Source organism: Drosophila melanogaster, chromosome 3L, assembly GCF_000001215.4.
Source record: "Drosophila melanogaster chromosome 3L".
Lineage (NCBI taxonomy): Eukaryota > Metazoa > Arthropoda > Insecta > Diptera > Drosophilidae > Drosophila > Drosophila melanogaster.
The window spans coordinates 6138610-6160511 of record NT_037436.4 but is presented as its reverse complement, the minus strand read 5'-3'; the positions used below and the strand labels follow the sequence as shown (position 1 = coordinate 6160511).

At 40.9% G+C, this 21902-nt stretch overlaps 12 protein-coding genes, 1 long non-coding RNA gene and 1 pseudogene across 16 annotated transcripts, besides 2 other annotated features; 8 read left to right on the top strand and 6 right to left on the bottom strand.

Moving 5' to 3' along the window:
- The first annotated feature begins 1881 nt into the window (after positions 1-1881).
- Positions 1882-2437, top strand: Cpr65Ay (Cuticular protein 65Ay). Its single transcript, NM_001104054.1, has 3 exons — positions 1882-1956; positions 2016-2107; positions 2164-2437. Exons 1-3 carry the CDS (start codon positions 1948-1950, stop codon positions 2390-2392), a joined length of 330 nt encoding a protein of 109 aa, NP_001097524.1. The 5' UTR covers positions 1882-1947; the 3' UTR covers positions 2393-2437.
- A 697-nt stretch (positions 2438-3134) lies between these two features.
- CG13297 (uncharacterized protein) lies at positions 3135-3920 on the top strand. The gene is made up of 2 exons (NM_139773.3): positions 3135-3424; positions 3616-3920. Exons 1-2 carry the CDS (start codon positions 3165-3167, stop codon positions 3791-3793), a joined length of 438 nt encoding a protein of 145 aa, NP_648030.2. The 5' UTR covers positions 3135-3164; the 3' UTR covers positions 3794-3920.
- A 1388-nt stretch (positions 3921-5308) lies between these two features.
- lncRNA:CR45421 (long non-coding RNA:CR45421) lies at positions 5309-5798 on the top strand. Its single transcript, NR_124808.1, has one exon. It is a non-coding gene; the product is annotated as a long non-coding RNA:CR45421 (long non-coding RNA).
- Positions 5799-7766: 1968 nt separating this feature from the next.
- On the top strand, positions 7767-8462 carry Acp65Aa (Adult cuticle protein 65Aa). The gene is made up of 2 exons (NM_057934.3): positions 7767-7844; positions 7926-8462. The coding sequence occupies exons 1-2, from the start codon at positions 7833-7835 to the stop codon at positions 8229-8231; spliced, it is 318 nt and encodes a 105-aa protein (NP_477282.2). The 5' UTR covers positions 7767-7832; the 3' UTR covers positions 8232-8462.
- Positions 8463-8708: 246 nt separating this feature from the next.
- Positions 8709-9208, bottom strand: Lcp65Aa. The gene has a single exon (NM_057932.3). It carries the CDS (start codon positions 9177-9179, stop codon positions 8871-8873), a length of 309 nt encoding a protein of 102 aa, NP_477280.1. The 5' UTR covers positions 9180-9208; the 3' UTR covers positions 8709-8870.
- A 446-nt stretch (positions 9209-9654) lies between these two features.
- On the top strand, positions 9655-10454 carry Cpr65Ax2 (Cuticular protein 65Ax2). Of its 2 annotated transcripts, none has more exons than NM_001274538.1 (2): positions 9655-9811; positions 9880-10454. In NM_001274538.1, exons 1-2 carry the CDS (start codon positions 9702-9704, stop codon positions 10076-10078), a joined length of 309 nt encoding a protein of 102 aa, NP_001261467.1. In that variant the 5' UTR covers positions 9655-9701; the 3' UTR covers positions 10079-10454. The 2 variants fall into 2 exon arrangements, with proteins under 2 accessions (NP_001261467.1, NP_652660.1); NM_144403.3 differs by having other exon boundaries at positions 9880-10110.
- Positions 10455-10551: 97 nt separating this feature from the next.
- Lcp65Ab1 lies at positions 10552-10964 on the bottom strand. Its single transcript, NM_080075.3, has one exon. The coding sequence runs from the start codon at positions 10917-10919 to the stop codon at positions 10605-10607; it is 315 nt and encodes a 104-aa protein (NP_524814.2). The 5' UTR covers positions 10920-10964; the 3' UTR covers positions 10552-10604.
- A 468-nt stretch (positions 10965-11432) lies between these two features.
- Positions 11433-11860: a mobile genetic element.
- A 36-nt stretch (positions 11861-11896) lies between these two features.
- Lcp65APsi lies at positions 11897-12159 on the bottom strand (annotated as a pseudogene).
- A 365-nt stretch (positions 12160-12524) lies between these two features.
- Positions 12525-12981, top strand: Cpr65Ax1 (Cuticular protein 65Ax1). The gene is made up of 2 exons (NM_001104053.3): positions 12525-12682; positions 12751-12981. Exons 1-2 carry the CDS (start codon positions 12573-12575, stop codon positions 12947-12949), a joined length of 309 nt encoding a protein of 102 aa, NP_001097523.1. The 5' UTR covers positions 12525-12572; the 3' UTR covers positions 12950-12981.
- A 441-nt stretch (positions 12982-13422) lies between these two features.
- Lcp65Ab2 lies at positions 13423-13838 on the bottom strand. The gene has a single exon (NM_176291.3). The coding sequence runs from the start codon at positions 13788-13790 to the stop codon at positions 13476-13478; it is 315 nt and encodes a 104-aa protein (NP_788469.1). The 5' UTR covers positions 13791-13838; the 3' UTR covers positions 13423-13475.
- Positions 13839-14303: 465 nt separating this feature from the next.
- Positions 14304-14491: a mobile genetic element.
- A 627-nt stretch (positions 14492-15118) lies between these two features.
- On the bottom strand, positions 15119-15693 carry Lcp65Ac. Its single transcript, NM_057931.5, has 2 exons — positions 15474-15693; positions 15119-15403 (listed from the first exon to the last, which is right to left on the bottom strand). The coding sequence occupies exons 1-2, from the start codon at positions 15599-15601 to the stop codon at positions 15202-15204; spliced, it is 330 nt and encodes a 109-aa protein (NP_477279.1). The 5' UTR covers positions 15602-15693; the 3' UTR covers positions 15119-15201.
- A 717-nt stretch (positions 15694-16410) lies between these two features.
- On the bottom strand, positions 16411-17117 carry Lcp65Ad. Of its 2 annotated transcripts, none has more exons than NM_001274537.1 (2): positions 16913-17117; positions 16411-16821 (listed from the first exon to the last, which is right to left on the bottom strand). In NM_001274537.1, the coding sequence occupies exons 1-2, from the start codon at positions 17041-17043 to the stop codon at positions 16626-16628; spliced, it is 327 nt and encodes a 108-aa protein (NP_001261466.1). In that variant the 5' UTR covers positions 17044-17117; the 3' UTR covers positions 16411-16625. The 2 variants fall into 2 exon arrangements, with proteins under 2 accessions (NP_001261466.1, NP_477278.1); NM_057930.4 differs by having other exon boundaries at positions 16506-16821.
- Positions 17118-18098: 981 nt separating this feature from the next.
- On the top strand, positions 18099-18609 carry Cpr65Aw (Cuticular protein 65Aw). Of its 2 annotated transcripts, none has more exons than NM_168159.3 (2): positions 18099-18259; positions 18325-18609. In NM_168159.3, exons 1-2 carry the CDS (start codon positions 18129-18131, stop codon positions 18545-18547), a joined length of 354 nt encoding a protein of 117 aa, NP_729147.1. In that variant the 5' UTR covers positions 18099-18128; the 3' UTR covers positions 18548-18609. The 2 variants fall into 2 exon arrangements, with proteins under 2 accessions (NP_729147.1, NP_001246643.1); NM_001259714.2 differs by having other exon boundaries at positions 18099-18263.
- Positions 18610-20537: 1928 nt separating this feature from the next.
- On the top strand, positions 20538-21289 carry Cpr65Av (Cuticular protein 65Av). Its single transcript, NM_168158.2, has 2 exons — positions 20538-20796; positions 20907-21289. Exons 1-2 carry the CDS (start codon positions 20651-20653, stop codon positions 21094-21096), a joined length of 336 nt encoding a protein of 111 aa, NP_729146.1. The 5' UTR covers positions 20538-20650; the 3' UTR covers positions 21097-21289.
- Positions 21290-21902: the final 613 nt, after the last annotated feature.

Sequence of the window (21902 nt, the reverse complement as noted above, 5' to 3'; positions counted from 1 at the left end):
AAAACAACAAAACCCGCCCGGCCACAAGCAAAAACTTTTAATTCAAAAGCAATTTTCAACAGGATCGGGCAACACCTGCATGCCCAACTCATCTCAGCTCAAAAAACCGAACCCAACCCCGCAGGATCCCTTGTCTAATGCACTTTGCCTGTTGCCAAGGGGTGCTAAGACCTGGACTCAGGACTCAGCGCTCAGGAATCAGGACCTTCGAGTACAACACCCCACTGAAACCGAACGGCAGGGATGTCGGCTTTAGTCAATCGTCTATTAACTTTTTGCCAGCTAGTGCACAGTGGCGCTAGGTTAATATAAAGTGGGAATGATTAATGAATGAGTTATCAGAATAAAAATAAACTTACCTTAACATAACTGATTAACATAAACTGACTTACTTATATTTCATTGTTGGATATATAATATAACATAACAGACATAGCAATTTTATCTTGTAACTCAACATATTTTCTAATCAAAGTTAAAACATTTTTTCTTATTATTCTTATTTGTCTATATAAGCCTTAATGCTTCTCACAGCTGTAATGCCAAATTTTGTAATTTGTTATTAACAATAAATATTTCTTTAATGCTTTTCAATTTTTTTTATCAATTATACTTTTCAAAAATGGTACCACTGTGCTCCTTGTTGCGGCTGCTGATGTGTGTGTTTATCATTTGGTAGCTCAGCTTGTGCCTGTCGTGGATGCCGCTAATATAGTATCGGGCCTACCCCTTCGAAGGACCGACGAAAAGGCCGAGCTAATGGCAATGTCGTTTGCAGCTTGTCCTACTTGTAATGTGCTGGCGCACAGCTGACGCGCTCCCAGGACTAAGGACTCCGAGTTCAGGACTTCGCGTCCGTGAGTGGAGTGCGGATTTTGTGAACCTGTTCCGGCCGTTTCAGCTGCGGGCTCGGAGCAACCAAGCAACCACCGGGGAGGACCAGGAATAGCCGGCTGCTGCACCGGCTGCATAAACCAACAATTGTCGGTCCCCGGTCCACGGTCCTTGGTCCTTGCTGCTCGGCTTTTGGTTTCGAGTTAGCCACGCACCGATGGCACATATTCCACGCCCGCATTCGCGTTCATAAAGCGAATTTTGACCGAGCGGAACGATCTGATTGCGATTTGGCGTTGTTTTTGCGAGGGTTGGCCGATTAAGTTCCTCGTATCGCTTAATTAAACATTTTCAGATGAGGTCCATTGATAAATTGGCCACTGGCCCTCGATGACAGCCTTGATGTGAAGTGAGGGGCGGGAATCTAAGCAACTGTCGTCGCTATTAAATGAGTTATATGGCGAATATTAAGCTAATGTGGTTGCCAACAGATTATTTTGAGCTGATTCATTAAATGGTTTCAAAAAGAATTGCTAACAAATAGAATTCCTAAATAAATCGCCAGTTAAAGCAAATTTATTTCAGAATGGTCATCATCATACAAACAACCATCATTTTGGCACCACGATTGTTTTGTTTTGAAGTCTTTGAGTAAGACTTTAATTAAACTTGAATTGAACAGGTTCGACCATCATAGCCTTATTGGGAGTTCTGTAACGATAATACATTAAAAACAAAAATTAAAAAATTTTTTTTAATAAAATTACAAGAAACATCACATTAAAAATCAGTTGAGTATTAAATACAATAAACCTAACATTTTCCCCTTAAGAGTATTTAACAGTTGTGTCCACATAAATCGCCGTACTTTTTGCGATTTTTTGGCTGTTAAGAACAAAAGTTGAGCCATAAACAATGACGTAACCCCTTTCGGGCATTGCTGGCTGCGCAGATATTTGTTTTCATTATTCCGATCTCTTGGACTTATTTTGGCTGGTTGGCTCATCTCGCAGAATGTCTTTAGTTGATTTCGGCCAACAGCACAGACAAGAACGTAGGGTTCTGATCACAAATATATTCTAATTTTGCCCTTGTTAAAACGCTATAATGGCAATGAAATTGGTAAGATTATTTCTAAGATGCACAATCTTTAGCAACTAATTTTTGTAATATTTATACAGCTAAGCCAAGTGTTTTTAATAACTGCGTTAATTGCTTTGGTTTCATCGGCTTCCTTGGAGAAAGGTGAGCGAGAGGAGAAGCTTCATTTCGGGTAAGGTTACTGAAGTTCGTTCAGCACCCACAATTAAAATGATTTTTTCAAAACAGATTTCACACCGAAAATGGTCACCAGAGAAATGAGGCCATAACGTACACAGTAAAGCCGGAAACAGTTCAGGATCCCAAGGAGGTGACAACCCAAAAACCTGTAGAATATAAAGGTGGATACAGCTTCATCTCAGCCGATGGTTACGAGTACCAGGTCCTCTATAAAGCCAACAAAAACGGTTTTCAGCCCTATGTGACAGCCCACAAAATTAAACCGGATAAGAGTTAAGCCATTTTATTGTATTGTGATAGAAAAATAAAATTCCGCAAAGTTTATCAGTGTATTAAGCGTGGCTCAAAAGCTCTTTCCACAGTGGTAGCAGACTTGGCTAGAAAAAGCTTAGATATCTTCAGGCCAGCTCGTTAATCTTCAATCATTTCGAGATAGACTGATTGCAACATCATCAGCATAATAATGGGTTACCATTTCTGTACAACCGGCTTGGGTTGCTTGGACTATGTCGTTTAGCTTGATCGAGCTAATGACTTTCTGTAAAAGATTTAAAAATTCACGGGTATATTTAAAATGTGTAAAGAGCCGGATTGTTTTTTAGTTTTCTTAAAAATATAAATCGTTATATTTTTTAAAAGTATTATTAAGCTTTAAAGGTAATTTGGTAAGCTTTACCTGCTTATTGTTCATGCCTTTTCAGATATCAAAACTGTAATGCATAGGGTATACATTAGTCTCTCAGCTGAGCCAACTCAGACTTTCTTTCGTGGGTTAGGTCGATTAGTTTTCCAATTTGATGCCGCTTTAAATGTAATGCACATCTTTAAGAGTCGCCACCAAATTGTGGCTCGACCTGTGGAACTCTATTGCTTTCGTTATGCAAATCTCAATTCAGCTCCAAGAAATTGGGCAACCCGTCTCTGCGGCCAAAGCTTACTCAGCAGTTTGTTTTGTTTTGGACCAACAACTCATTATGAATCCACATAGGTGTCTTAGGCCAGGGGCCTCGATGAAGACGGTTCATTAAGCTCCCAGCCGCCTTGGTTGCATGTTGTGTTTTTACAGATCCAATATGAGTCTATCCTCGGTGCCAAGCAGCATTCAGCATGGGAACAAGGTAACGCGCTGTGGCCTGAGCATCAACAATAAACTAGTGCAGGCCCTGATCCTCCTTTTGGCCTGCATTCTCTTTGGTGCCAACATGAACTACGCCTCCTTTCCACCTGGCACTGTCATCGATATCAAGCTGGGAGATGTCGCCCTCGAGCAGTTCAGCTATACGCCAACCCGCGATGGATACGAGTTCAAGTAGGTTTAGCCATCATTACATTAAGCATTATCATAAGCCTTACATAATATGAAAGAAAACTTTTCCTGATAGTACCTAATTTTCATTCAATCATTTACTTTGCAAGTGTTGTTAATATTATATTTTGGCTACTATGTATTTTTTTTTGTATGTATGAAATGACTAATGACTAATCTTAATCTACGTTCAGCTACACTCTTCCTGATGGAACTTTTCGTGATGAGGTTGGCAAGGTCCTGAGTGGAACTTCAGCTGCCCAGGATCTGGAAAATGCCAACAACTTGGCCAAGAACCACCGTCCCTCGCGTCAACAGGGCCTTAAGGTTCGCAAGTTGTCCGGAAAATCTCTTGCATCTCTGGCCGGATAAGACACCTCAGAAAACATTATTATTTACAATCCAGCACGAATTTATTTAAACAGTTTGCATTGCCGACTGTTTTAGGCTAGCTTATAAGTTGAGATGTTACATTTGTTAGCAATAAAAACAATCGATCAAATATAATCGACTCTCTGAAAACTTGTTTGTTGTGCAAGAAAATTTGCGTTGACTAGCAAGTTTCATAAAGTCATGGTGATTTGTAAATTAGGGAGATGCTTTATAGATATGTATATCTTAAACAATTTCACAGGTGGTTAGTGTCTCTAATAAATAGTGTTAAGAACGGTCTGTTCATAAAAAAATGCTCTATATTTTAAAATGACAAAATGTTGTACTTATGCAATATACATATGCATTTTTTAATTTTTTCTTTTTTCTTTGTGCGGATCTCTTTTATTTTGATTTTATCTTTTTATTTTCGCATAAACTAGTTTAAAAATATTTCAACAAATGCATGAAACATAATTCATTTGTATTATCGGTAATATTTTGCTGTAAAATATAGTAAAATTTGATTTCTTTACAAAATGTGTTAAAGTGTTTTACAGTTCAAATAGGAGTGATCAATGTAGAAATATTTTCCCAAAAGTATGTAAGTGTTTCATATAAATGGTAACCTAAGTTGTTTCGATGCCGAAAAGTTTATAATTTTGTTTGTATTTAGGGCCAAATTTAAAATGTTATTTTAAGTTTGGATATTTTGTTTCTTATATTTTAGCAAATAGTTTTTAATAAAACTTGTTGCCTAAGAGTATGTGATGATTTTGAAAAATCTATGATTTTTTGCCTAAGTCATTTGATTTTCTGTCTAAAAATCTTAAATAAATATCATCGTCGTATTTTAAAAATGTTAGTTCTAAAGTAATTTAATACTACAACAGTTAAATCTTTTTCAGAATTTTATTGGTCTTCTGCTGATCATACAATTAATACATTTCTTTCTTTCTTTTCTTTCTTTACATTTCTTTATTTAATAGCAATTTTTCCGGTTTCTTGAAAAGATTTCGCTGAGGCAGCTAAAATTATCTTTTATGTTTATTCTAGGCAATAAATCTTTGCATCACCGTCTTTTTTCGGTGTTTCAAGATGCGTTGCATTTGGGACACAAAACAAAAAGAAACCAATAAAGTTGAAATCTGCGATAAAATAAAATTGTACGCACGATTCTGAATGTCAGGTGTCAGCAGAAGTATTTTTAGCTAAATGCAAATATTACGAAACAAGCAATTAAAATGATAAAAAGAAATTGAAAAACAACGGCAATGTGACATTTACATATTAAAAAAGTGATGGCCAGGCAAGGGATGCTATTAAAACATTGCCATTAACGCTCAAGTGCTAATTTTGCAGACCCAGTTGATGCGGCAGCCAAAAACGAGCAACAAAGAAAAAAAAACAATTAAAAAAAAAAAACGAAACCGAAACCGAGCTCGATTCCTACATAGCCGAGTCCCAAAGACCGGGTTCAAGCCGGTCTGGCCAACTTTTGAGTGAGGTGCGTGCGAGTTGGCAACGAACGAAAGCCGGGCCAAAACGGCAGCTGACTGGGCGGCGGACAGATGGTTGCTCAGACGGATGGACGGACGGATAGACAGACGGACAGCAGCAGCAGCATTTGGCGCTGACCTTGAAGACGTAAATGTGAAGACGCATCTACATAAATATCTATTGTATCTCCGGCTCTTTCTGTCTGGCATCGGGCATGAGGCATCTGGTATTTGTGTATTGAAAGCGACAGTACGAACAAGATCAAAGCTGAAAAACCTGTCGATTGCCATTTGATCAGAACAGTTATGTAAATCACGGTCTATAATAAAGAACACAGCCCCAAGTTTGTCGAATTTTAACCAAAGATAGACAACGCCCCCGCGCACAGAGGCAATCATTCCGATTAGCACTCGAAGCCATCGATCACAGCCAGATTAATTATGCAAAGCCAGCATGATAAATGCAGCTCGATGCAGATGCCCTCGAAAAGCTGCGGAAAAGACCCAAATAATAAATATTATGCAGCCACGAATCAGATCCATTTTCAAGGGCCCCGAATGCCCTCAAGTTCAATTTGTAGGCGGACTGGGTAAATAAATCAGGCTGAAATTTCATGGAAACCACATTGTATATGAACTTGCTTAGTATTAAACTTAAGCGCTTAAGTTTGATGTTTCATGTGACATTTTATTTGTAAAGATTTCAATCATGCAAAAACCCATCGTTTTTTCTCTTCTTTAATATACTTGTCTTTCTCGTTCAATTAACATATTAACAACTTTTCCATTTGCGGTCTAATCAGAAAATTATAGTTACACATTTGACTAACAATAAGTAATTTTCACACTGTATTAATGTAATGCAATTTTGCTGAATAAACAATGACAACAGAAATTTGTTGAGTCTGCTTTTGCTTTTGATTGCAAAGACGCTTTGCTTATTTGATGCGTTCTTTACATGTTATATGGACAATATTATTTGATTGATAACATTCCTCGGATGTCACCAATTCCATGATTTTTAACGAGCAAGTTAAGAATGGCAAAATGCCAAATTGCAGCTGCCAAAAAATCAACCAAAATGATGTGATTTTCAACGACATTTGAGGAAATGCCAGTATCAGTGCACAACACCCTGTCGATGGGTCAGACATTAAGTCACAATTGGCACAATTCAATTCAAGTGGAGGAGGAGGCTGGGGCAGAACCGTGGTTGACCAGAGGCCGACCGATAACCAAAGTTAAAACCCGACTGACCGGCTTGAAAGATCCGCTGCTGGGGCTTCTTCATCGGCCTGCTAGCGGTCAACGAAGGTGGCATAAATTGGCAAGCACCGGCGACGGCGACTTAAAAACTAAATTAAAAAAAAAATGCTAAAAGTACAACAAAAAGCAAGAGTCAGAGATTTAAATTGCATGCGAGCCGTAGTTGTAGGTTATTCGATGTATTTTTTATATATATTTCCAACTGCTTTTGGCTCTTGTTACCGGGCAGGCACATCAATCGAGCGCTGTAAAGGCCGTTGCATATGCCAAAAGTCAACCTGCGGTTCCATCTCCATCCACAGCCTCATCCATCGTGCACTTTGGCCATCACACATGGCTCAGCTCGTGTTCTTCGTGTCCGCGGCTTGAACTTGCTGCCCTGCCAATTGGCGGCGACAGCACTTGAACTTAGTCTCTTTTGGGCCACCAATATGTCGTCGATTTCGGTTCGATCTGGGCCCATCTGACGAGCTGTTCTGGTTATTGTTTCCCATAGTTCTTGGCCCGGTATTTCCCCGTAGCTGCCCAATCAAACCGCAACCTTTTCCCCAATGCATCTGCTTGATTCATGAACTTTTTCGAGTTTTCTAAAGCTACCAGTCGGCACTGACAGAAAATGTCAGTACATCTTAAATGTGGTATTATATTCAAGTAATTGTTTTGTTTATTTCAATTAAGATTTAAGTACTTAATGAGTTGCACTAAAACTTCGAAAGGTGGTTTTAGTGTGGGTGTAAAACGAAAGATATTCGAATGATTAAGTGTTATAGGTTTAAATAAATATTTTTTATGTTCTAACTACATTAGTTTTAACATGCTTATTTTTATGTTTGGTTTCTTGTTAAAAATATGAAGACATATTGATTGTGGATAACTATTCTCACAGAATCGCCCTGAAACTTAGAATGCTTTTTCGAGTGTGGGTGAAGAGCAATAATACCTTTCGGATGAGTACACCGCTGCACAAAGCCGCTTTAAATGTTACTTGTCGCAGCGACTTTGGCGACTTTGGTGCAACGCTGGCAATTGAAAAACAGCACAAAAAAAACAAAAACAAAATGGAAATAGTGGAAAACATTTAGCCGGCGACCGCCAGAGCTGCTGAACTAGCGAGCTGCTTGGCTTCTTCCACAATTGTGCAAATTTATGACGTTTGCAAATGCAGCCGCGAGTGCAGTATAAAATGCAGTGGACGCCGATGCAACGCCACCATTAGACAACTGCCAGTTTGTCCAGCCGCATAGGAGAATCTGCAATTTCGAGAACCGCTCAACATGATGAAATTGGTAGGTGAACTTGGATAAACGAGGCGCACCATGCCCAACCAGGATACGCAAAAGGATACCTAATCTCTTACCGCCTTGCAGATGCTAGTCGTTGGCTCGATAGCCCTTCTCCTGGCCCTGGCCAGTGCCCGGCCGCAAAATGATGTGGAAGTTCTTGAGTACGAATCGGAGAACACCGGCCTCGGCGGCTACAAGTTCAGCTACAAACTGAGCGATGGCACCAGTCGAACAGAGGAGGGCGTGGTCAACAACGCGGGCACCGACAACGAATCCATATCCATTCGGGGATCCGTCACCTGGGTGGCTCCCGATGGCCAAACCTACACCATTAACTTTGTGGCCGACGAGAACGGTTTTCAGCCGGAGGGTGCCCATCTGCCCAAGTAGACCTCCGCTTTCGAGGAGATCCTGTAAATACCACCTTCCCGAATGAACCCACAATTCCAACCAACCAGCCATACAGTGAGGTGCTAAGGTCCTGTCCGGAGGAGCTGTCCCTTGTCCCGTGGCAGCCAATCGGTCAGTCAGTTAGTAAGTCGATCAGTCAGTCAAGTCAGTGTCGTGCATTGTTTTCTATTTTCCTTGTTACTCGCATTAAAGCCGAACTTTCGATTCTCGAAAAAAATATGTTTTCTTTGTGGAACCCATAAAGTAAGTCACCAGTTCTGGGAAGGGTCATTCAAAATATGAAACTGCACTAGATAACTTTCCTTTATAATTATAACGAAGTACCAGAGTTATTTTCTATTTTATCGTATTTAGCTATGAAAATTCACACTTTTATTTCTTTTGATTCAAAATGATCAATATACAAGATGTTCCATCTAAAAAATTTACGAAGGTACTAATCTTAAAAATATTTTTAAGGAACATAACAATTGGTTTTATTCTTTATTTAAACTGAGCTACGATAAAAGGTTATTCAGTATTATGGTTTCTGAGCCTATTTCGATTTAATGACTTGTTTTTCCAATTGATTTCTAGTTTTCAACTAGAAGACCTTTTTAATTACCATCATACACCGATTTATAGGTGGGGAATATCCTCGCCCTGGGGTTGGAATCCGTTCTCATCGGCCACGTAGCTGATGGCATGCGTCTGTCCGTCGTCTCCTACGAAGCTGAAGGATCCGGCCACCTGCAAGGCATCCTCCTCGGGACCAAGGCTCTTCAGGGAGCCGTGCTGCTCCTGCTTGGTGCCATCGCTTGTCTCAAATTTGTAGCTATAGCTATCGGCATTGACATCGGACACCAGGTCAACAATCTCTGCATCCGGAGCGGCAGCAGCTAGGCACAGGGCACTTAAAAGGCAGGCGAGCACAAGGATGGATTTCATCTTGAATAGTCAAAAATTACTCAATATTCAAAATGCCAGATTGCAGGAGTCTTTTATACGATTGCTAAGACAGCTTATGCAATTAGCACTTTGGGACAAGTCGTTAACATTATATAGCCGACGCGATCTGAGGACAGCAGGTGTTAATTGAACTTCTGTTCAATTTATTTATTAAAAATCTAATACTCAAAAAGAAAATTCAAGATTTTTTAATAAGCGGAATAAAGTTGTAAAACAATTAAACTCTAAAGATTTTCTCCAAACGCCTTTCAGACAATTACAATATATTAAAATTAAATTTTGCATATAAACCAGGCTTCTAAACTTTTCGTTTAAATTTCGATCCACATATTTATTAGCTCAAACTATAGATTTCAAGTTTTAAGCTTAGCTTAGCCGAAACTAGTTTTGATTGCTGTAGCGCGTGCTTTTGCCCAAAGAGTTGAACTATAAATAAACTGAGAATACGCCCTAAACAGTATAGTAATCATTGAGTCTTCAACGATCTACCACGTCTTCAATATGAAATTCGCCATCGTCCTGTTCGCCCTCTTTGCCGTGGCCCTGGCTGCCCCTACTGTCGAGGTCCTGCGATCGGATAGCAATGTTGGAATCGATAACTACTCATATGCGTAAGTTCTTAAAGCGCATAGATGGCAATTCGAGTATGTAATTCCGATGCAACCCCCTTCTCCGACAGAGTTGAAACCAGCGACGGTACCTCGAAGAGCGAGGAGGGTGTGCTGAAGAACGCCGGCACCGAGCTAGAGGCCATCTCAACCCACGGCTCCTTCAGCTACGTGGGCCCTGATGGCCAGACCTACACCGTCACCTACGTGGCCGATGAGAACGGATTCCAGCCCCAGGGTGCTCATCTGCCCGTTGCCCCCGTTGCCTAAGTTAAGGAGTTGAAATAAATTGTTTATAAAAGAATACTCTTTGTTTGGCTTTCAAAAAAGCCTGGACATGCAGTGGGGGAAAATCATTTACTATGTCTAGTAGTGAAAAAAAACTTAATTGGTACAAAAATGTGTCTTGGTTAACTAGTTATTTAATTAATTTTACGGGGTACGTGGTTGCTGTTACAGTTTCCCAGAAGCAAAAGACGTTTGCGGCTTAGTGGGGCAACATATTGAACCAACTTTTGACGTCACTTCATCTGCATCCCTAATCTTCGTTGCCAACAACTCAGAAGTACGAAATGTGGAATCGAACTAGAATTTGTTTTGACTTCTGTGGATTTCTTAAGAACGTATAAATAATTACCGCACACCTAACTGGTTTTTTTTTTTCAATTAAAAATCTTGTTCAAATCAACCAAATATAAATAGAGGGAAGATATAAGAACCATGAAATATAGCTACTCCAATTTAATTTAAAGCATTTTGATTTATTTTAAACTCTTTGATCGATTTGGAAAACATCTTAAGCAACTGGTGCCACGGGCAGATGGGCGCCCTGGGGCTGGTATCCGTTCTCATCAGCCACGTATGTGATGGTGAACTTCTCGCCGGTCTTCTCATCCACCCAGGTGAAGGATCCGTGGACGACAGCGGCCTCGTTGTCAGTGCCAGCGTTCTTGAGGACACCCTCCTGTTTGATGCTGGTGCCATCGCTGGTCTCCACGTCGGAGCTCCACTTCTCGGGCTCAACATCGGAGACCTGCCTCACGATCTCGGCAAGGTTGGGGCGGGCCACTGCCATGGCGAAGAGGGCGACGAAGACGATGAGGAATTTCATGTTGGAGCTGTGTGGTGTTTGTTAGAAAACTTGGAACTGTTTGATGCTCTGGTGCAGATGGGTGGAGACTTTTATACGACTAGGAATTACGAATTGTGAGTTTTAAAAGTCAAAGGTTAAGTATGGCATTGTGGCTAACTGCCAAATTTGCTTGGACAATTGTATGACGATTTTATTTGCATCTGTTCCGGTCTAACTGGAAACTAAAGCAAAGGCTGCACTTCAATAACGAATCCAGTAGCCCAAATTAAGGCTGAAGCAGATTATGAATCTGAATCCAAAGTATTGTCGCCTAACCAGCTGGGCCGGTGCATCCGCATGCAAACAGCTTGCTAACATATTAACTAAGGCCAAGATCATGTCCACGATTTCCATAAAGTCATAAGAGGCTAGTCCGGCGCTTTCGTCCTTTAGTTTAAATCATAATTTTTTTGGAGTTGATTTAGAGTGAGTGCACTGTGTACCATAACCGGTGTACACAAATTAGATACAATTGCTTTTTGATATAAAAACAAGGGAGAATGTTAGAGTGGAGTTCCCCGACTATCGGATACCCGTTACGCACCTAGAGTGAATGCGAACGCGAAATTTCTTCGGTTTTCTGGGATATCGATAGATATTGGGAAATAAATTGAAAATTAATATTGTTCAAAAATGTGGGAGTGGCAGCTTTGCGCGGTTTTAAGGCGTTAGAGTGGGCGTGACAACAATTTTTTTGGCAAATCGATAGAAATTTACACAACTAATAATTTTATGAAAAAATATCCAAACATTTTTCAAAAATTTGGGCGTGGAAGTTTTGGGCGGTTTTAAAGCGTTAGACTAGCCGTGGCAAATCTATAGAATTTTACAATACTAATAAATTTATGAAAAAATATCGAAACAATTTTCAAAAATGTGGGCGTGCCAGCTTTGGGCGGTTTTAGGGTGTTAGAGTGGGCGTAATAAACCTCATACACCCATTAATAGGTGGGGAATCAGTTCTGGGGTTGGAATCCGTTCTCATCAGCCACGTAGCTGATGGCATGCGTCTGTCCATCGTCTCCTACGAAGCTAAAGGATCCGGCCACCTGCAAGGCATCCTCCTCGGGACCAAGGCTCTTCGGGGAGCCGTTCTGCTCCTGCTTGGTGCCATCGCTTGTCTCAAACTTGTAGCTATAGCTATCGGCATTGACATCGGACACCAGGTCAACAATCTCTGCATCCGGAGCGGCAGCAGTTAGGCACAGGGCAATTGAAATGGTTTTGTAGTAGTCGGAAGTAGTACTTAATATTCAAAATGCCAGATTGCAGGACTCTTTTTTACGATTGCAGCATCGGCGGATAAGACAGCTAATGTAATTAGCACTTTGGGGCAAGTCTTTAACAATTGAACTATAAAGATTTTCTCCAAACGCCTTTCAGACAATTACAATATATTAAAATTAAATTTTGCATATAAACCAGGCTTCTAAACTTTTCGTTTAAATTTCGATCCACATATTTATTAGCTCAAACTATAGATTTCAAGTTTTAAGCTTAGCTTAGCCGAAACTAGTTTTGATTGCTGTAGCGCGTGCTTTTGCCCAAAGAGTTGAACTATAAATAAACTGAGAATACGCCCTAAACAGTATAGTAATCATTGAGTCTTCAACGATCTACCACGTCTTCAATATGAAATTCGCCATCGTCCTGTTCGCCCTCTTTGCCGTGGCCCTGGCTGCCCCTACTGTCGAGGTCCTGCGATCGGATAGCAATGTTGGAATCGATAACTACTCATATGCGTAAGTTCTTAAAGCGCATAGATGGCAATTCGAGTATGTAATTCCGATGCAACCCCCTTCTCCGACAGAGTTGAAACCAGCGACGGTACCTCGAAGAGCGAGGAGGGTGTGCTGAAGAACGCCGGCACCGAGCTAGAGGCCATCTCAACCCACGGCTCCTTCAGCTACGTGGGCCCTGATGGCCAGACCTACACCGTCACCTACGTGGCCGATGAGAACGGATTCCAGCCCCAGGGTGCTCATCTGCCCGTTGCCCCCGTTGCCTAAGTTAAGGAGTTGAAATAAATTGTTTATAAAAGAATACTCTTTGTTTGGCTTTCAAAAAAGCCTGGACATGCAGTGGGGGAAAATCATTTACTATGTCTAGTAGTGAAAAAAAACTTAATTGGTACAAAAATGTGTCTTGGTTAACTAGTTATTTAATTAATTTTACGGGGTACGTGGTTGCTGTTACAGTTTCCCAGAAGCAAAAGACGTTTGCGGCTTAGTGGGGCAACATATTGAACCAACTTTTGACGTCACTTCATCTGCATCCCTAATCTTCGTTGCCAACAACTCAGAAGTACGAAATGTGGAATCGAACTAGAATTTGTTTTGACTTCTGTGGATTTCTTAAGAACGTATAAATAATTACCGCACACCTAACTGGTTTTTTTTTTTCAATTAAAAATCTTGTTCAAATCAACCAAATATAAATAGAGGGAAGATATAAGAACCATGAAATATAGCTACTCCAATTTAATTTAAAGCATTTTGATTTATTTTAAACTCTTTGATCGATTTGGAAAACATCTTAAGCAACTGGTGCCACGGGCAGATGGGCGCCCTGGGGCTGGTATCCGTTCTCATCAGCCACGTATGTGATGGTGAACTTCTCGCCGGTCTTCTCATCCACCCAGGTGAAGGATCCGTGGACGACAGCGGCCTCGTTGTCAGTGCCAGCGTTCTTGAGGACACCCTCCTGTTTGATGCTGGTGCCATCGCTGGTCTCCACGTCGGAGCTCCACTTCTCGGGCTCAACATCGGAGACCTGCCTCACGATCTCGGCAAGGTTGGGGCGGGCCACTGCCATGGCGAAGAGGGCGACGAAGACGATGAGGAATTTCATGTTGGAGCTGTGTGGTGTTTGTTAGAAAACTTGGAACTGTTTGATGCTCTGGTGCAGATGGGTGGAGACTTTTATACGACTAGGAATTACGAATTGTGAGTTTTAAAAGTCAAAGGTTAAGTATGGCATTGTGGCTAACTGCCAAATTAGCTTGGACAATTGTATGACGATTTTATTTGCATCTGTTCCGGTCTAACTGGAAACTAAAGCAAAGGCTGCACTTCAATAACGAAGCCAGTAGCCCAAATTAAGGCTGAAGCAGATTATGAATCTGAATCCAAACTATTGTCGCCTAACCAGCTGGGCCGGTGCATCCGCATGCAAACAGCTTGCTAACATATTAACTAAGGCCAAGATCATGTCCACGATTTCCATAAAGTCATAAGAGGCTAGTCCGGCGCTTTCGTCCTTTAGTTTAAATCATAATTTTTTTGGAGTTGATTTAGAGTGAGTGCACTGTGTACCATAACCGGTGTACACAAATTAGATACAATTGCTTTTTGATATAAAAACAAGGGAGAATGTTAGAGTGGAGTTCCCCGACTATCGGATACCCGTTACGCACCTAGAGTGAATGCGAACGCGAAATTTCTTCGTTTTTCTGGGATATCGATAGATATTGGGGAATAAATTGAGAAAAAACTTAATATTGTTCAAAAATGTGGGCGTGGCAGCTTTGCGCGATTTTAAGGCGTTAGAGTTGCCGTGATAAAAAGTTCTATATCATTTGCTGCGAAAATGAGCGCATCATTATTTTAGCATTGTTTCCAGTCAAACTGGACCTGATAGCTTCATACTATTGTCGCCCAACCGTCTGCATTCAATGGCTGCGTTTGGCCGAAGATGAAAGGGATGAAAGCGGTCCACCGGTCGCTGATCTTTGAGCAATCAAGAGCTATTATTTTTCAATCTACCTTATATTATTCAAATTCCGCAGAAGAGTTTTCTTATTGCTAATAATGAAAACGGTTTTAGGTAGTATTGGGACACTGTGGATTTGTTTACTATTTGACTCCATCTTAGTTAGCATATGTTATCTGTTATGACTTGCATATTTATGTAGTTTATGGGTTCCAGGCAATGGCCAATGAATTAGGGTCTCTACATTGGAACTCTTAATATTGTGCCAATAAAGATGAGAACGTGTAAGTGTTACTAAATGCAATCAATATTTCTATGAATCATGGGTTTTCCTTTCTTTAGGGTTTAGGAAAGACTTTTGTTCATAATATTCTTAGACAAAGTAACTGACATTTGCGTTAATTAAATTTCAAGCAAATCATTAAATTTTATAGATAGACTTTGAAAAAAATAAAAGGTATTGAGTTCGATTTTTTTGCCGCGTTTATTTAATAATCAACTAGAAACCATTATACATAGAACAGCTCTCGGTTAGCGTATCCGTATCCGCTTAGTTGCCGATGGGCACATTGGGCAGATGGGCACCCTCGGGCTGGAATCCGTTCTCGTCAGCGATGTAGTTGACCGTGTAGGTCTGGCCATCATCGGCCACGAAGGAGTAGGATCCGCGGACCACGATGGCCTCCTGTTCGGTGCCGACGTTCTTGAGCTGACCCTGCTCCTCGTGCTTCTTGCCGTCGCTGGTCTCCAAACTGTGGGAGAATGGGTATTTAATCCTTGGATAATCGTCGCACCGAGCTGACCGGAGTTTGATACACTTACGCAAAGTTGTAGCCCTCCGGCTGGACGTCGGACTCCAGACGCAGGATCTGGGTATCCGCATCGGGAGCGGGGGCAGCCAGAACGACGGCGAAGAGAGCGGTGAAGACGATGGCAACTGTGCACTTCATGTTTTTCTTTTTGTTTTGGCTAATTTGGCTAAGGATTCGATGGGAACTTGCGACCGAACGGCTAGTCAACGTTACTTGATTTGTGATGTTTATGGCCCTGTCCCGGCGTTTATATAGTCGGATCGGAGGCCGACAATCGAAGAAAATTTAGTCGAAAATAAAAATGACTAATTACACGCCGAGCACCAAAGCCAACAAATTGGCTTGAAAAACGCACAAAAACATCATGAAAAAATCACAACAACCACACCAAGACGCAAATAATAATTTAAAACAAAAACTTCTAAGGCAAACAAATCGACGCCGTTTTTAGGAAATACCTCATCATCATCATTTGCATTTTTCATGAATCAATCAATCCAATAGCTTCCAAGTCGAAGACAACAAGCCAAACATTTTTGATAATCCATGGGTATATGCATATTTTGTGGTAGAGTGGGGCGGCTAGGTTGCCCTGCAGCAAAAGAAGCAGCATGTCCAGAAATGGCAGGTGATTCGAATTGAAAGCCCGTTTCAGGTTTCAGATTTATAGTTGAGAGTAAAGAATTTAAAATTATGCACTTTTTCACTTCCTCTGAAATCTAAATAGAATAAACTGGATATTTTAGAACATAGAAAATATCTGTTGTGCTACACCATTTGTAACATTTGTTCATGATAATATTTAAAATAATATACTACTAACAGTGTAAATACTGTAAAATAAGCATTTATATAAAAAGACCAAAGTTTATTTCTATTAAATTAAAACCAAAGCGGAATATGTATTTTATGCAAAGATTTTTTATTTATATTTAAAAACTTTCTTTAATTTATGAAACCCTTTAATCACAACTTTTACAGAACAGTGACCTTTACGATAAAATAGCTAGGTCCCAAAATGAAGTGTACACAGTAAGAATTTAAATGAATGATGTTACTTTAATATTATGATGTTCTTCAGACGAAACTTAGACATAGTTAACACATTTGCGCTGAATTGGAACTTGATTGGCGAATGACTTTCAATCGGATTCCCTGGGATTCACTGAACGGGCCTGGGCAGATGGGCACCCTCGGGCTGGAAGCCGTTCTCATCGGCCAGGTACTGAATGCTGTAGGTCTGACCATCGTCACCGACATAGGCATAGGATCCGCGGACAACAATTGCTTCGTGATCGGTGCCCACGTCCTTCAGCTGGCCTTCCTCCTGATGCGACTTTCCGTCGCTCGTCTCCACGCTAAAGAAAACCAGAAACCGGTTAGCAAACGACCTTGACACAGTTGGAAACCTGGAAATCTGGCCGAATCTGTTGAACGACAACCACTTACGCAAACTTGTAGCCCTCGGGCAGGACATCGCTGTCGAAGCGCAGCACCTGAGCATCCTGCTGGATGGCTGGAGGAGCGGCCAGTGAGCAGGCAAGGATACAGGTGAAGGCGATGGCAATAGTGAATTTCATTTTGCAGCTGGAATGTGGCTGATGGGGATTGGGTGACTCAAGTGATGGGTTCGAGGAGTGTGCAGACAATGCGTGCAATTCTCTTGCCGAGTGGCGAATTTATACTCCTTCGGCCATGTAATGCAATGCGTGTAAGTGGCAATTAAGGGAGCAAAAGAAACCGAGACCCAAAAAAAAAGTGAGAGTGGGAGTGGGAGAAACCAGTTTGTCGTTTTGTTTCCTTTGACCCACACTGGTTACCTAACCAGTTGCTGGATGCTTCGGCTCGGCTTTGCCTGTTTTGCGATTGATTGATTGCCCAGCGACAAGATACACAGATTTCATTTGTCTTCGACAAATTAACTACAATGTGCGCCCTGCCCAGGCCATGAGTTGCGTTAGTTGGTCTTAGAAATAGTCAATAAACTGTGAAATTGGGTCACATCGAAATTGGGCTCAAGTGCAGGCGAAATGAAATGCTCGGCCTAATAAAAAGCTTTTGCCATTTCCAATTTCAATGTCCCTCGGACACAGTTTTTCAAAAGTTTTAAAAAGTGGCTTGCTTTTTATAGTATTTCTCTACGTTTTTACAGAAGAAGTTTGACATTTTTTGTGCTAGATCACAAAAATTAAGACTTATGGAGAACACATTTTTCGAACTTGCAAAAAACTAGAATTCTGATAGAATTTTACACAAATATTCCTGACATTTGAGCTTTTTAAATGAAATTTTATAGTCAACAAGTTTTAAAAAGAATAAAAAAATCTATATATGTAAATAACATTTGGAACTTTATATATGGCTGAAGTGTTAGAAATATGTGGACAATTATCGCCTGAAGCGAATTTAGAGGGTTAAGGCAACACCATTTGAACTTTTTGGAGCGTCTTCGCCGCAAATCGTTTGCTTTCAATTTCATTTCGACTTGATTTGCCAGCTTTTTGGCTACCGCTCGAGTCATTTGGAAATTCGCATCTTATTACACACTCCGTTAATTAGCCGGAGTTTGTATTGGGCTTAGTATGGATTGCAGGGGGATATATTGAACGGCCTTTGCGCAATCTGAATTAGTCGCATAAGCGGATCGCCAAAGGACAGTTGACAAATGGCCGGCTTAACACTGCTTTTCGGCCTAATCCTGGTCAGCTTCTGCGCGTGTTCCTCAAATGCCACCGATACTGCCCAGATACTGAGATACGACAATGAAAACATGGATAGCGATGGCTATGCCTTCTCGTAAGTAGGTGGTTCAGGGTCAATACCAAGTTTGGAATAAGTTGCTTACACACGTCTCCCCGTAGATTCGAGACAAGCGATGGTATCTCGCGTGAGGAGAGGGCCACTCTGAAAAATCCTGGCACTCCCGAGGAGGCAATCGCCATCCAGGGCAGCGTCCATTGGGTGGGACCTGATGGTATTCACTATAAGCTGAACTATCTGGCCGATGAGAACGGTTTTCAGGCTCAGGGCGAACATCTTCCCCAGGTAGAGCACTCATCACGTGATAGGTTTGGACTTTGTTGATAAGAAAAAGAATAAGCACACGCAAAACCACCGAATAGCTAAAGTAGGCGGGTAGACAATAGAAATGAAATACATAATAATAAAATACAGACACAGGTGTATATATATCTATATGGCTGGGCATAAATTTTCACCCATCGAAATTGAATTGTATTCTAGGCAGGAAATTAGCATATATACATTTGTATCTTCCAAAACCCGTTTGCTCTTCGCGCCTGAATTGTGTGCGGTAATCGACTAGCTGCACTCTCCGATCCCCCGATCTCTGATCTTCAATCTGCGGGAGCTGACCAAACCGGTTCAATAAACGCCAAAAAGCACCCAACAAAGGTTGCCAAAAAGCGAAACACAATTAATGAAGCCACAATGCTGCCAACGAAAGTGAGAATTCCGGGTAAAAAAGGGCATTTTAAGGCAATTAACCTAAGCTCCTCTCATTTATCAATCGTAAATGCAAAATAATCGGTCCTTTCCCAGCCTAGACATATTATTTTACACGGCCGAAAAAATCGTAAATGCAAAATAATCGGTCCTCTCCCAGCCTAGACATATTATTTTACACGGCCGCAAAAATAGTACACATATATTTTTGGGCGAATTTATAAGCTCTGTTAAAAAAAGTATCTTAAAAAATGTGGTATTGCAATATTTGCAATATGAAATACATAAAAATTATGTTTATATTTTTGTATGACTTTAAGTATGTATTTACATATATTAAAGGAACAAGGTCTCTTAAAAAGTTTAGTCTAAACAAATTATAAAGTGATTCTGTATGCAATTATGCCATTAGACTACTTCTTGCTGTGTACCAGTCACAGATTTCTGAATGATTTATAATGCCCGAAAATGACCAGCAGTGACATTACGCATACGCCCCGATGTATTGTGGTATTGTAGGGCATACATAGCCCAGCCTTAGTCGGCTGAGCTTGGTATTGGCTTTTGTTGTCTGGTTAGCTGGTATTTTATTGACTAAGGTCATCAACCAACACTCGGGCTGCTGACTATGGAGATGGAAACGACGATGATGAGCCGCGTAATCTTGAATCTCTCGTGCCGCATCTTCACTTAAACAGCAAATGCAGCTGACAAGCAATGGCGGTGGAGGTTTTCGTTTCTTTTCGATTCGATTCGTTTCAAGATTTTTGGAGGTTAAATCGCCCTGTCTTAATCGGAAATTGTGTCAGCAGTTAACAGACGTCAGGGCGGAAATGCTTCAATATTCCCCAAAAAAAATTTGCAGCTTTGCAGTCGGATAATTCAAGAATTACATTTATGAGGAAATATCAGCTGAAAAAGCGGAGATTAAGTGTTTATATGATGGCAATTAAATCTCAAGATCATGGGAATTCCTAGATTCCATGAATTGAATTCTTCTTCCCGTTCTTTGCTTAGTTTCCTAAACATATTTTAAGTGGTTGAGTTTTATTCACTTCCTCACTGCTCACTTCTCTTGGGGATTTAATTTCCAACCCATTTTGCTTTGTTTCATCTTCGATAATCTTTTTCATCACAATTTGTTGATAAGTGCAAACATAGCCATTGACCTATTGCCATAGATCCAAATGTATATATGCCTGCTTGTCTACTTGTAGGCAAACACGCGCATTGACCAAATATTTGTTTTTTGTTGGGGGGCCCAAACATTTCATTATCACTTGCTCCATCATCTTCAGCTCCGATTTAACTTTCAGCTCCCGTGGCGTGGCAATTGAGATGAGATTCGAGCGCACATCAAACGCTTAATGGTCTTTAAATTATTTTTTTGGCTTGTTCAATTAAAAGCTTAAGCTACTCACGCTGCCATACAGTTGCCTTCAATTATATGCGTATGGGTAGATAATTGTGTTAGCATTTGAGGTGTTTGTTATGGGCCACCTAAACTTTACGGATCACATAAGTGTGTGTAAATGAGTGTGTGTGTTGGACTCGCAGCACTTGGAGTTTTGGCCCGGCCAGTTATAAATAGCTCAACACTCATTACAGTTAGCCACATTACTCGTTAGTGCCTAATTGTGATAACTACCGGAGCGTGCACTAAAAACCAAACTTAGCCAGGACCTTTTGAAAAGTCTCTACCAGAATCCAATCCAACTAAACATGCAGTCCTCCAGCATCTGTGTCCTGGCCATTTGCGCCTTCGCTCTGCTCTCCACCATTAGGGCTGCTCCTCTGGACGACTCCCAACATGCCACCATACTAAGATACGACAACGACAACATTGGCACTGATGGCTACAACTTCGGGTGAGTAGCAAGGACAATGCACGGGATATTTCCAAGGATTGAAACTTTTGTGTACTCTCGCCTTTCGAAAAGAAGAACCCATTCAAAAGAGTTAACTATCTTGATTTCAGCTACGAGACCAGTGATGGAGTTACCCGCCAGGAGCAGGCTGAGGTGAAGAACGCCGGTACCGACCAGGAGGCGCTCAGTGTGCGCGGTTCCGTCAGCTGGGTTGCTCCCGATGGCCAGACCTACACCCTGCACTACATTGCGGATGAGAACGGTTTCCAGCCCCAGGGCGATCATCTGCCCCACAACTAAGTATTTCCTCTTTGTGTAGTCAGTATCGAAAGCAGTATTTCTTTATATTGTAAAAATATCAGGGTTCTAAAGTATTTTAATGTTTGCTCCAATGATCATATTTCATTATAATAACATAGTCGATATCAATACATAAATAGCTGAATCGTATTGTTTGATTATTAAATTATCACAATCAAATGCCAGTCTTCAGCTAGTCTGTTTGGATTTTTTGCGATCATAAAGTGAAATGAGTTAGATCGTCCGTTCAACCCGGATCAAAAGACGTTCCCTATGCTAAATTTAATATTTATGGTAGGGCTATATCAATGAAAAGAAAAGTATGACGCAAGAGATGGAAGAACAGGGTGCCTGTTCTCTTCACATTTTCCATACGCAACGTTGAACGTCGAAATGCGGTGTGTGTCTCGTCTTGGCTCGTCTCGTCTGGCGACTTTGCCTGGACGGCCTTCGGTTGGCAGAAACTTGCAAATTTTTGGCACAGCCAAACATGTTTGGGTTTTTGTTGTCTTTGTAATTAATACATAATTAAAGTGGCGCATATTGAAAAATGTGCGAGGGATCTGGCCACAAATGAAAACGAAGTTTTGAAGGTTAATTTCAGGCGTTGATTTAAATTTCATGCGATGCTAATGAAATTTGGAAGATACCTTCCAAAAACAACATACAGCGCACAGAGAGCCAAACGGCCAAATTAATATGCATGAAATAAAAAGCTACAATGATCAAACTAGTTTTGGAATGAAACGATTGGACGCATTGATCGATCTTTAAGCTAACAGAGCGCTGACGTAGTTTCCATGCCC